This window comes from Cyprinodon variegatus, unplaced genomic scaffold (assembly GCF_000732505.1).
Source record: "Cyprinodon variegatus isolate N-32 unplaced genomic scaffold, C_variegatus-1.0 Scaffold100, whole genome shotgun sequence".
In the NCBI taxonomy this organism is placed as follows: domain Eukaryota; kingdom Metazoa; phylum Chordata; class Actinopteri; order Cyprinodontiformes; family Cyprinodontidae; genus Cyprinodon; species Cyprinodon variegatus.
This window is the reverse complement of record NW_015150553.1, coordinates 423,557-437,476: the sequence shown is the minus strand read 5'-3', so window position 1 is coordinate 437,476 and position 13,920 is coordinate 423,557. Positions and strand designations below refer to the sequence as shown.

The 13,920-nt window shown below is 35.7% G+C and overlaps 1 protein-coding gene across 3 annotated transcripts in view; it reads left to right on the top strand.

Moving 5' to 3' along the window:
• Window positions 1-13,920, top strand: part of bmpr1b (bone morphogenetic protein receptor type IB) — an 84,349-nt gene that overhangs the window by 53,205 nt on the left and 17,224 nt on the right. For all 3 annotated transcript variants that reach the window (XM_015374345.1, XM_015374347.1, XM_015374346.1), the window contains one exon: window positions 3,313-3,721. In XM_015374345.1, coding sequence (XP_015229831.1) covers window positions 3,616-3,721 — 106 coding nt within the window. In that variant the 5' untranslated portion in view covers window positions 3,313-3,615. The remainder of the gene's footprint in view (window positions 1-3,312; window positions 3,722-13,920) is intronic.

Here is a 13,920-nt window from a genome sequence, read left to right as displayed (position 1 = left end):
CGACTTCCTGGATGAGGTGCTCATCAGTGTCCGACTCATACAGTACGTTGCATCAATAATCAGTTGCATAAAAGTAGTCATTTCTAATTTAGATTGGAAGAATGGGAATTATAGATATCCACAATGTAATTATTCCTAGTACAAATTTAGTTGTAGATATCTGTAAAGACATTTGTACAAATAAAAATATTTTTTAGATGTCAGAAATTATATTTTGGATATCTGCAATGCTTTCTTCATTCCTGATATCTGAAATAAAAAATATTAATTAGCCTTATTTAACCTTATTCCAATTCTTTGTCTTTACTTACAAAAACATAAACTGGAAGCACTTATTAAAAAACTATTTATTAAAATAAATATTTTATTAAATATTATTTTATTAAATATTAAAACTATTTAATAAAATCAACAAATATGTTGCACTGAAAAAACAGCTTTTCATATAGTGAATGATCAGACCAACAATGCATTGTTTTGTGTTGAAAGGAAAATATTCAATACAGAAACGCACACATACACACAAAGTTATGTCAGCAGTGAATGCCTTTAAGGCAAAAGGATAGCTCTGGAAAGGAAATGGCCTATTATGTCTCAGCCCATTTATTTATTAGTATAAAAGCCCTAAGCCTGGGTGATGTAATCTATAACAGCTCCTTCAAAGTGTCTCTGCCAGCCACCTGAACAACACACCACTATGAGAAGATTAGTTAACAGAGGGGTTTTTATAACACTTTTATTTCTAAATATGCATAATAAAATATTAGACAATAAAACATTGCTCTCTGACATGTGATTTTGACTAATGGAAGTTTAGTCTGCAGAGTTATCAGTCATATAACTTTTAACACAGTTGGATTTAGATATTGTTATGCATATGGATAAAATGGCCTGTTTTCTTATTTCCGCTAAAGGCTGTTATCTAAAGCTCTTCATTTATTTGCATGAGAATTTTGTGTTATTATAGATCAAAGCAAAAACTGGATATCCACTTTGTTGTGGTGCATTGCAACTTCATACTTTTACTTAATTAGTTCAGTTCTTGAATAACTGGTGAAAAGTTTCATTTTTCTTTTTTTTATTGAAAGAGGTTCTGCTAATCTTCAGGTATTTTGCATTCTCTTTGTGCAAAAATACAGGAGGAGGAATTTCACGAATTTAGAAATATCATTTAAAAAATTTCAAAAAATTGTGTGTAAGGTAGAATATAGGAATTAACAAGTTATTGATTTAACCCCCTCTTTGATTACAGCAGAGCCAGGCTGACACTGAGCCTGGTTTTGCTTTAGGGTTTCTTCCTGTTAAAAGGGAGTTTTTCCTTTCCACTGTTGCTACAAACATGCTTAGTGGTAGGGATTGCCTTTGAGTCAATAAGTAGATGCAATCAGCTCATTTTCCTTAGATAGAAAACTTTGAACCAATATCACTGTAGGATCTGGTTGAATTGTCTCTGTTCAGTGCCTTCAAATTACATGTGTTGTGAATTGGCGGTATATAAATTACCTGAATTGAATTAAATTAATTGTATTTTCCCAGAAGTTAATTTTGTATTGAATGCAAGAGAGAGTTATACTGTAGTCTTGGTTTTTATTGCTTTTAGTATTTAGCTACACAATAACAATCAAATCCTTTTTGTTATTACAAATACGGCATTCTCAACTTGTAAATGACATCACACCCACATCTAGATCAGCTTTGGAACAGAGAATCACACTAGGATAAAGAATCATCAGTCAGAGAATGTAAATTTATGAAGGTACACACTGGTCATGTTTGGCCCAGAGTTATTTGCGGCTATGATAGTTTGTCACTGGCAATGTAACTCATCAGACGCCAATTCACTCATAAAGTCACTCACCTGTTCTGGCTGTATTTAAAGTATCCTTAGTGCCCTCTTGAAGCGTTCTTCATGATTGAGTTACCAAGCTACCATATCCTAGCCTAATCTTTGTCAGACAAAGTTGCCACTATTGCCTTTTTTTAACCTAAATATTGCCTGTCCCCATTGTTTTGTCTCAGGTTTCCAGCTAAGTGTGCCTTTGTACCTCCAGCCTAGTGAAGTGCAAACCCAAAAAATCTTGATTCTGACTTTGCATTCCCCCTCTCTGCACCAACACATACTCTTTGATTGATGTTTTGTGTGTGTGACCTTATGGCCAGCAGTACAAGATCACCAGAGGAGATTGTACTCTTGCCACTCCTTTTAAGTTTATATATTTCAGACATTCAGTCTAAGTTATAGTTCGACACCTGCAGAAATACCAGACCACTGCAGATATCTGCTATTATAAGTGAACCAGAAGCCAATCCAGACTGCTTTGAGGCAGTCATTTAAATTGGAACAAAGCAAAGGAGGAGGATGGAGATTTCTACAGAAATAGGAATATGTCAAAAAATATCTCCATTGTGGGAGAAGTGAAATCTGTGAAAGAGTATAAATATCGTCGCAATCACCCAGACAACAGAGTGAAGTAAAGATGCAGCAGTGAAGCTGTACAGAGAAAGGTGCTGGGCAAATTCTTGTGGAAACTGAAGTCCTCAATGCTTGCAGACAAATTTGTAGATTTTTTGTGAAGAGTGCAATATCCTCTTATGAAAAGTATAATTGAGAATCCTTTGAATGGCACTGTAAGACACGGACCATAATTCTAATGCCATATAGTGCTCAACAGTTGTCAAATATGGCAGATCAGGATGCCTGATCAAACTTAAATAACACTGAGCAGACTCCTGCTGATAGATATTATTCTAAGAGAAATGTTTAACCATATTTTATTTCCAATTACTTAATTTGGTCATTAAAATGTTTATCTTGGGTTGTTTGTTTAGGTATAAAAGGTCCACCAAGGCAGACAGTCTGAAATTGTTTCTAGAAAAGTTATATACAAAAATGCCCCGAAGAAAAGCCTCATTTGTAAAATTTAGAATAAAAAGCCTAAACAGTCAGCAGCCTTAGTTATGAGCCTCATGTTTGAAATAAACACTTTCAGCTTGTCACTGCAAAAAAGAACCTCTTATCTCAAGATGAATCTTATTTCAAGATTGATGCAGAATTACCTTTATACTACCTTTATTGATGCAGAATTACCTTTATACTCATATTTCCTTACATTTCAAAGCGTGTTTTCAATGTCCTCCATACGCCCTTTTTTTCAGAATACCATCTTGCTCAGGTCTGCTCCCTGCCCCCGTTTTCTTTCCATCCCTGTGTGAGTGAATGTGTATGGAGCTGGTCAGTCCTCCCTACAAGGAAAGAAAAGTTAACCCCCCTCCCAACCTTTTTCTCTCCCTCCCTGTCTGTTTATCTTTCAGCTTGCCTCACTGCTACTGTCAGACCAGGTTGGAGGACAATCAGCACCAACGGCTGCTGCAGATGCTGATGTATTCTGTGTGGTGTGTGCTTTCTCACATTGCGACAAACCAACACACGCACCCAGTGGCTTGCATGTCTGATACTTCCTCCCCGTCCTGCTCTCACTCCCCCTCTGACACATACTACACACACTCACTCAGAAGGGGAGCCAGTGTGTGTTAGTGGTGGAGACTGGCGTGTAGAGAGAGCTGAAGAACAGAGCACAGACGAAAAGTGAGGAGCAGAAGAGGGAGACTTGTACCATGCCAAGGCAGGGAGAACCGCCGAGGGGCTGCCTCTCTCTCTCTCTCTGGAGCCAGAGTTTTCTTTTATTGCTTGGACTGTTTTGCCTCCAGCAACACGCCAGTGGTGAGTTACTTTAAACTTTTTCATTTGTATACTGCCATCCACACTTGGGCTGTTTTTACCTCGGCTGTGCAGCGATGTTACATGAAATGCTTTTTAATACTGTTGCAAATGTGTGTTTTCTTTGACTTGTCTTTGATATGCAAACTTTAGTATTCAGTATCAGTATAACATGAATGATATGTAAAGGCAGTAACTGTTCAGAAGTTTTGCAGAAATCATGTCTGCACTCTAAATGAAACATTTAGTCAGTGGGGTTGCAAGGATTAAAAAAAAACAAACAAACAAAAAACACATATGTATATATATATATATATATATATATATATATATATATATATATGTGTGTGTGTGTGTGTTTGCGCGTGTGTGTGTGACTATATAGACATCAATATATAGACATTGAAAAAAAACAGCATTTAGTCAGTTAATTTTACTTAAAATATGAAGAAGAAATATGACAGTTGTTATGTTTACCAGCGTCAGCTGCATTGAGTGTGTCCATGTTTGGTATCTACTTTGTGACTTTCAAGGTGTTGTAAAGAGAGTATGTCAAATTAGTATCTTAAACATTTGTTATATCTTGATAAATCTAGGAAATACTGGCTGGTTACTTTTGCATATCATTTCACTTTTTTTTTCATACCGTATAATATATGTAACTCAGCTAAAAAAAAATAAAAAATTAATACACCAGACTAATATATGCTTTAAGTAGACTTTGATTTCTCAAAAGTTTTTATTCTTGAGAGATGTAACAGCAATAATATTACTGGTAAGCTGCCCTTCAGACTCTCAACCTACCTTTGATGGAGAAGGTGATAGCAAAAAAAGACCTAAAAGGCTTTAAATCTCTTTGAAAAACAATAATTGACCAATGTGTGCCTCATTACTAAAGCAATGATCTTTGTTAAAGTAAAAATAGAGTTAAATTTAAATATACCACGTGTATGAATAATATTGGGCTTTACTGTATTAATATAACAGTTTGAATATTTCTCTAACTCTCTTTGATTGTCTTTCTATCATCCATCTTCTATTTAAAGAGACCAACGCTTATTTTAATTGGGAGTCCTGCACTGGCTAATTCCTGATACCGCTTTGTGTTGAGATTGTCCTCCGCTCTTGTCAACCGTTTCTCTTGTCTGTCTCTCCTGTGATTGTGAACCTCCTGTAGTCACACTTCTTTTTATGCATGCTCCTTTAACCACCTGTTGGATAAGTAGCTATTAAAGTTGTCACAAACATTTAGTTTATTTATTTTGCCCTGATCAATAAGCCTACAAGGTCAGAAAAGAGCTACCAGAGATTAAAGCCCAAATTCAATCTTATGGAATTAATATTTACAGTAGAAATTCACATGTTAAATAAACTGCTGCATTTCTATTTCTCAATTTTCATCAAAGGAAATAAAAACACCTTTTTAACCTTTTTTTTAGTAAAACGAATTGGTTTGTTAAATATGTCGATTAAGTCACAATTTTTATTTTCTTTAACATTCTCCTAAGATAGCTTTAAACCCTCCGTTGATATGCTTTTTGCCCAAACCCCGTTTACATTGTTTAGAAGGCCTGATATTACTTGATGAATGATGAATATACCAAGGCTTTGGTCTTTAAAGCCTTAGATAAAGTTAGAAATAATTTGGCATTAGTGGACCACCATCGCAAAAAACAGAATTACTCCAAGCTATTTTTTTTCTACAAATAACACCCACACATTTAATTTTTCGGTTTAGACGCACGTTAATAATGCCTCTTACTTTCAAATATCCCCAACTGATGGTGAGGCAGCCTTTTCTTGGAGTTTGCAAAAGGTAAAGTCAGGGTCCAAACAAACATTTCTTTTAAGATTTGAAATCTATTAGAACGCCATTATGCTTCCATCAGAGGAGCCTGAATCTAACCATCTTTTCCATTACATTTTCACTAATAAATCTCATCAAAGGAATCAATTTAAATCTTGTGTAGAAAAATGGCGCTTAAATGCAGCAGAAAATTTGTGATGTTATTTGATTTTTTAGATTCTCCTCTGACTAACAAAGCAGTGTTAGTTTTTCAGTCAGTCAGTAAGAAAGAAAGAAAGAAAGAAAGAAAGAAAGAAAGAAAGAAAGAAAGAAAGAAAGAAAGAAAGAAAGAAAGAAAGAAAGTCAAAACAGGTGCAGTTAAATATGTGTTTTTCTGGTTTCCTTTCTAAACAATCGTGTTTATTTTGATCACAAGTTCTCTTTATGAACTGAATTGATTTATGGAGTCAGCTAGTATGAGGGCAAGCTACTGACAGCTTCTCTGTTGTGTCTTTCCGAAGAGCACACTTTGCCCTCTGGCATTTTTGTCATTGTCTCAGAAGCAAACAAATAAAAGGACATTGTATTCATTACTTTACAAGGAGAATTGGGAGCACACTCTTCACACACTTTGTAAATAACACACGTGCACATATTTATGTGACCTTCCACCTACACCGGGCTGTGGCCCTCAATGTGAGTTCTGGGAAGTGAAGAGGGAGCATGATAGCTTACATTTCATTGTCCTTGGTGGGAATAAGCACTACTGTATCAGTTTTCACAGTCTGTGCCAGTTGCTTTGCTTTTGTCACTGGTATCTTATAAAGCCGTTGCACATCTAAGGAATAAATATCCATTTCAAAGACAAACAACTTTTATCATTTTCTTTAGTTCTGTGCAATGTGGGTAATTCTACTGAATTTATAAGTTGTTGTTTTTTTGTTGTGTCTGTGTTTAGAATCCAAAAGTTTTCCATTTAGACTTTTATGACATGCAGGGGAGAAGGTATTGCGCTTGTTGAAAAGTGACTTCGCCATGTTTGTTGAAAAATATAATTTTTAAGAGGCAGGGTCCTTGAGAGTGGAGTTATTGTACAAACTTTTTTTCTCTTTTTTTACTTCCCAATCTAAAAGGTGTTCAGCCTGGTTGCATCCATTCACTTGTAAATTTGATTTCCTTGCATTAAACCACTTATGTAAAAGCTTTAGTGCTGAGAGGTAAAGTGATTCTGTGAGTTATAGGAAGCATTCAGCATAAGAAGTACTAAAGTACAGCTTGGATGTTAGCCTTACTGTAGCACAAACTGTGGTTGTCCATGGTAGAAATTATTAAGACAGGATCTAAAAGGCTTTTTTACTGATAAAAGTACATTTTAAATTTTGAAAGAGAAAGCACTGATCTTGACATATGGCTCTAAGGTTGTTATAAGGGATGATTATCTTCAGATGACCTCCAAAATGTTCAGTTAGTAGAAGTGTGGAGAGGTTCTGACTGAAGGGTATTATATTCTGTAATGGATACAGATCCGGTAACTTCTATCCCAGTCAGATTATCAGTCTGGCACTGACTTCTTAAGACACAGCTGGAGCTGAGGAAGTTGTGAGTGTGTGCATTTGTGTGTGGGTCTGGGGTGTGTGTGTGGGTGTGTGTGTGTGGGGGGGGGATTCAAGAGAGAGGCAAACAGTGAGAATATTTTTTTTTTTACAAAGCCAGTCTGAGGTCCAAGTGAACCTTCAACTGCTTCAGAGCCTTACATGCACATCAGGTTCATTTGAAAAATATACTGAATGCTCTTGAGGTAGAAACTCTGAATCTAGTGAAAATGGTTTGAGTATTTAATTTTGTTGCATTTAACTAACAGATATATAAGGCGGGTGTTTTCTGCATCTGGTCAGCTGATCAAAGATCATTTCAGTTAAAACAAGTTGGCTTTATGTATTCAAACAACCAATAAGCACTTAAGTGACTTTTAGCAAAGTCTTTAATGTTTTTTTTTTGCAATAAAATGAAATAAAAAAAAATGCTTATGTAATAAAAAGATTAACGCAAAAACAATTTTTTTTTTTTTGCTATTCACATTTATGTATCTATGCTTCATTCTGGAATAAGCAATTACCAAAGGAATAAAATTTTTAGTGCACCTGTTCCAGGGTTCAGCAGTATTTATAGCTACATTTAGAAACATGTTTAACAAACAATGGTTATAAGGATGTTTCAGTAATTATTGGGAGCTCCATTCTTGGTTTTGCAGGCTGTACATCATAGTAAACACAAAAAAGAACACAATAAAGTGATGGACAGACAGCAGGTGAGGAGGAGCAGGGCATAGCTGGCTGTCATAGTTGTAGCACAGAGGGACTAAAGGGCTTAGAGTTTTCCATAGTGTCATGCTCCCTTCTTATGCACCTCCCTCCTGCTTCTGGTTTCTGTATATATTATGTATATGGATATCTTTAATTGAGATTGTAAATAGTCAGGCTTAGGGATTGAACAAACAATATTGTTTGTGTTTACCATTCTACTTTTTAAGTATGCAAATTTTTGATTTTGAAAGTCAAGGTTTTTAAGTTTGCAAGACCTTTTCAATTTCCTGTAAAAATGTATAAAGAAGATGTTTGCACCCCTCAGCCACTGTGGTTTATGATCCAACAAAAAAATTATGTCGTATGATGTTCTGAGCAATCAGAAAACATTGATGTGATTGAGTCCATGCAGGCTGCTTGCAATTTCAACTGCACTTCTCAGTGTTGGACCTTTGCAGCTATTGTAAGGGTATACAGTATCATCAGTCACACTCCAAGATAGAGTGTCTCACTTGGAGTGGGAAAGTAAAACACATCCGCTTTGGGGAAAATCCAAACTACAGTGGTTAAATTGCATCATACTGTGAACATCACACAATTTTAATCAGGAAGTAAAATAGTATAATTATGATCTTGTTTGAGGAGTAATCACAGTTTTTTTTACTCATTGAACAGCTTGTGTTTGTCAATCTTGCTGTTGTTGTGATATTTACTTCTTGGGGTAACAGCCCATTCAAGCCTGTGCTTTTTAAAAATATTGATATTTTGAGCATGCACAAACACTTGCAAGTGAAGTGTAAAGCCTGGTTTATGCTTGACCTGTCTATGAGGTCTGTACAGCCCCTTCGTCAGTGTGGCCTGATCACTGCACCGCACACCTCTAAAGAATTGCCAGTACCTGGACAGCTCCATGTGGATAAACAAGGTGGACAAGTTCCAGCTCTTACTGGCAAGGCTTGCAAATATAAACCTTTATAGAGATCTGATGTGACCTATAATTATCACTACAATCAAGAAATGGTATCACCCTTGGACAACACATAGGGTGATACGAACCTCGAAAAAGTCTTGCAGTCCTGTTCTGGTTCTTGCGGTAAGATATACAGCTTTACGGTATCCCAATAAATGAGGGATTTATTGGGATTATAGAACTGTTTTTTTTTTTTTTTCATTTTGAAGGTTTATGACATAGCTGAGCCATCAAAAAAAATAAAAAATAGAAAAAGTTTTTTTAGTAGAGGAAAGGGACAGAAAACAGGAATCGGATTAAGACAGTGCTCATAAAGAAGAAGAAGAAGAATCATTGTGACTAGAAAGCACTAGACGCATCATCTTTTCTAATACCTGTAACACGCAAAGTGTTTTTTTTCTCTTTTATGCCTAGAAGTTTTCTTTTCTTAAAAATTCATAAAATTTTTAGTTTATTAAAAGAAAGGGAATAAAGGGTTTATTTGAAAGCAGAAGCTAATGATTATCATTCAAATTGTATAAAGTTAATAATAAGAAGACATTTTGAAATAGTCGCTGCAGATTGTGTGTTTTAGGGACCATCAGTTTTATAAACAGCAACCATAAGATGACATACAAAGAAAAGCTAATTATTTTATGATATGATATCACAATGCATTTTATCACTGATTAACAGGGAACTGGCCCTTCTCTCTGGAAAAGGAGCACCTTCATATTCATGATTGAGCAACTTGTTAAATGAATTTTTATTGCTGTTTCACAAAGGCAGACTTCTTGCAAGTACAAGGGAAAATTACCCCAAAAGCTCATCGGAAACTCAGTAGTCTGAACAAAAGAACCCAGAATAAGATATAAAGTTCTGCAGACCTCCCCTTTCTTTTTTAGGCTCAGGATTCAAGGTTCACAAACAAGAAAGTGTCTGATTAAAATGGTGTTTATGGAAGATCTGTTTCACATTTTTCAAAATTATACGCTTTTCAGTGTGATGAGGAAAGAATTTAACTATCTTAATTTATTGTAATAAGCCACTGTTTCAGGGAGAGAACATTGTACTATACACAGTCAAACATGTTGTAAATGTAGTGATCTAGGACTTCCACTTTATGACTTGAAGAATTTGATACTTGCAGTGATTGATTGAACCATGAGTTCTGCCTTGTACCAGAAAATTGACTTTCCATCTCTTCTTGACTTTAGGCAAAAAGGGCACTGGGGTCATCTTCTAAAGCACACCAACATGCCTACCAATGAACGGGTCAAAAATTAGCTCAGCCAAAGTCTAGACTTTTAATAAGTCGATGCTTTAGTGGAAGATGAACAGGCCTTTTAGTGTCTAAACCCCTTCTTTGTGGTCATGTTAAGACAGCCTGCAAAGAAAAGTTCCTTCACATTAATGTCAAAGGGTATATTAGAGGCTCACATTTTTTTGAGAATGGCATAGGTCATGGAATTCCCATAGGATTCTCACAGCATTGAAATTATCATTATTAAGAATCACATGATTGGGACAGTATGTGATAGAAAGTTACCAGCAGAAGACATTAAGAGGCACTTGTATTATTTTATCTAATGAATCTATAAACACAAGTAGTTATCAATAGATTTGATGTAACGATAGTATATGAGACTAAACGTGGCATGCATATATGTCTAGTACAAAAAATGCTGCAATGGGAGCTGGACAGTCCTATGAAGTGAACCGGCTGTTTTCAATGAAAACTGCATTAACAGGAGCAGGAGGAGACTGATGTGACTCAGTTGGGACAGATTGAAGAGGAGGAAAGAACACCTCCTAGCAGCCCAGTAAGATGTAGCTAAAGATGTTAGAATTAGCAGATTAAATAAAAAATTAGGAATCCCCTTATTTGTCTAACAAGAAAAAAAAAAAAATCACTATTATAGCAGCATTTGTAAAGGATAGAGATTAATATATTTTCATCATAAAAGCTTCCTTCCTGTTATAAGAATGAATATAATGGAACTGACAGAATGTAGTAAGACTGGAGAGATGCTTGGGGAAGACTTTATTTGCTTTAAATGCCTTTAAATTGGGAAAAGACCAGAGGTGGGTAGAGTTGCGAAAAAAAAAAAAAACTTAAATAATAAGAGTAGCACCACTTAAACATATTTTTACTCAATAGCAGCCATCAAAGAAATGAAAAGGACTGCCTGAGTCTATATATATTCTAACAGAGCCAGTGGTGCCCGTGGTCATTGGGGCACTCGGGGCAGTGACCCCCGAGTTTAAAAAATAATTTTGTATTTACCCAATTAAAAGTAATTCTGTCTTAAAGCATAAGTGTACCAAATTTTGTTCTTTCATAGCACTGAATCAAAAAAAAAAAAAAAACACACATGGCAAGGGGCCAGGGTTAGGAACATGGCCAGCAGCTGTAGTCTCTTTTCTGTATTACCTCTTTTTGTTGTGTTGTTTTTTTCATTAAAAGAGGAAACAATTTTTCTATAAATTTTTTTATCTTGGCTTAGTCAGTTGAAAGAGACAGAGACGATAAAAAAGACAGAAAAAAAGAAAAGGCAAAGACAGGAAGATAGAAAAAGAAAAATATTCACCCTGTAATTCAGGGTCATCTGTGCATATCAAGAGTCGCTCTTTTAACTAAATGGCTTTGCAGTAGAGAAAATCATCATATGCTGTGATAGGTACCTAATGGGTGTCCAGATGGGTATGGCTGTTGACTGTGTGTGCTCATTTGTCTGCATGGTTTCAGTTGGCCACATGTTTGGCCAGTGAGATAGTTAAGAGAAGGCTTGGAGCCACTGATGGGTGATATGTGACTAAGTTAATGGGAACCTAATCAGGCAAAGGAGACAGTGAGACGCATTACAGTAGCCTTAAAAAAAAAAACACTAGCACAACTAAAATAGATACTGTTAAACAGATGAATGCACTATAATGTCGAAATTCCTCTCATTACCAGTATTAATGTTTGATATGATTACACACTTCTGAACACATGCAGCTACACACACTGACAGGGAAGTACTGCTTGAGCCACTGTAGATGACTGAGACACCACAGAGCAGAACTTTTGGAAATAAACACATAGCAGCTGTAATGATAACACTGTCAGCTCTGCACACACTCTCTCTGTCCCTGTGGCACACCACAAGATGCTAGCCAACACACAGATGTCTAACTTAGACCTAGCAAGAGGTGGTAAGAATTTGACTTTTCTAATTATTTGAAAAATACAGTATCCAGTATTTCCACAATTTCAGGGAGACTGAATTCATCTGGTGTCAGAGTTTGAGCAGTTTCAAGGATTGATAATATTTTACTTGGTCATTTTCCCTTTATTTTTCATGTCACCAAATTAAACTGCTATAGCCAGACCAGTAGAGGAAAGCATTTCTTCTGACCTTTTAAGTCACTTAACATTGTGGGAGGACATTTTGCTCTCTATGTTTTCACGTTTCAATTAAATAGGTCAGTTAACTTTCCTGGCATTCACTTATGCATACTTTAAGAATATAACAAAGTATTTGTTTTATTGGATAGGTATTTCGGATTTAGTGTATCCCTAGCAGATCTATTGAATTGCTATCAGATCTCCCCACATCTTTTTAAATAGGACTTTGAGTTACTGAACAACAATCATGTTTAATCTAGAAAGAAAAAGTCATTTTTTATTTTATCCTTGACCTCACATGACAACATCTGATTTTTTTTTCTCTATTGCAGAAAATATTTTACAGTTGCCTCGTTAATTCTCCAGCTCCAACTTTGCATCCCTACACTTTGCTGTCAAGTGCTTTGCTTTAGTCTTTTACGAATTAGTCAAATGTGAATTTTAACCTGTACTGTAACATGCCAGTTTTGGCCTGCATAGAAACTTGTTTTAGCTTTTGGATTTTTCTGCCTGTGTATAGCAGTAAACAAGTGAAAAATGTTGCACTTTATGTACAAATCAGGACATCTGGTCACCCTAATGGTACATGGTGCATGTGTTTAGTGGGGAATGATAACCTTTAAAAATCTATTTGCCAAGGCCAACTTGATAACCTTGAGGCCATTTTTAATCAGGTTATTGGAATGTTATTTTGCATACCATATTCTCACAACATTGTCTCACATGAAGATAAACCCTCTAATTTGGAAAAAAACAAGTGGATTCATTTGTAAAACTAAAAACAATGATTGTCATTGTTTCATTGCCATTGTTAATTTATTAAAATCTGATTAACATTTGCTTTGTGCTTAAGCTAGATTTGTTCACGAATGCATCTACTGACCTTTATCTCTGGCCATTTTAAACCCAGCCAATTAAACTTGGCCTCCTCTCCTAGATTCCAACAAATCTGTCTTGAATGGAGTTAGTGGCGGTGATTTTAATAGCAAGTTAAAGGAGCTCGAAATCAAATTCTGCTTAAGGGCCCGTACAACTTGGGCCGACCCTAAACACATATTATTTTTAGATCTTGGGTGAATTAGGTAAGAATCACAAGCCTTAACTAGTTTAAAAAATATATAAGGTTGTAATGAATGCCCTTTTCAATTACATGTTTAAAATTAGTCAGTTTTGATGGGACTCTTCTCTTGCTGAGTATCTCTAATTAGTATTTGTCGACCATATTGAGTTTTAGTCAAAAGTACATTGTGTAGTAGCTGTAGATCATTGCTGGCTGCAGAGAAAAGTATTTGTTTAAACATACGCTGATACTGATACTACACAGGCACTGTGCCTGCTGTGTTTCTGTGTATGCTTTTCATATAAAGCATTCCTTTGTGGCACACACATTTGTCTGACAACACAAGAACAGATGCTGTAAGGAATCTAAAGGGGCTCTTAAAAGATTCCTATGACCTTTTTAGAAGCAATTTGAAAAAGAACATATAATAAATGTATTAGATTTCAAACATTGGAGTAGTAATGTTTTTAATACAACAAATTTCAGTTTCATTTTAAGATTCATTAGACTCATTTGACTCCTGTATAAAAGGTTTTTGAGAAACCAAAACTAAAGGCAATTCAGTTCAGACTCGGTTTAAACTTTAGCCCTAGAGTGTCAGCGTAGGCGGATGTTGGTTGAGGGTCCAAATGCAGAGACAAGGAGGCTGAGAGAAGTATTTGCTGATTTAATGGCAAAGAGAAACAAATTCCAAGAACAGAATGCAGAAAACC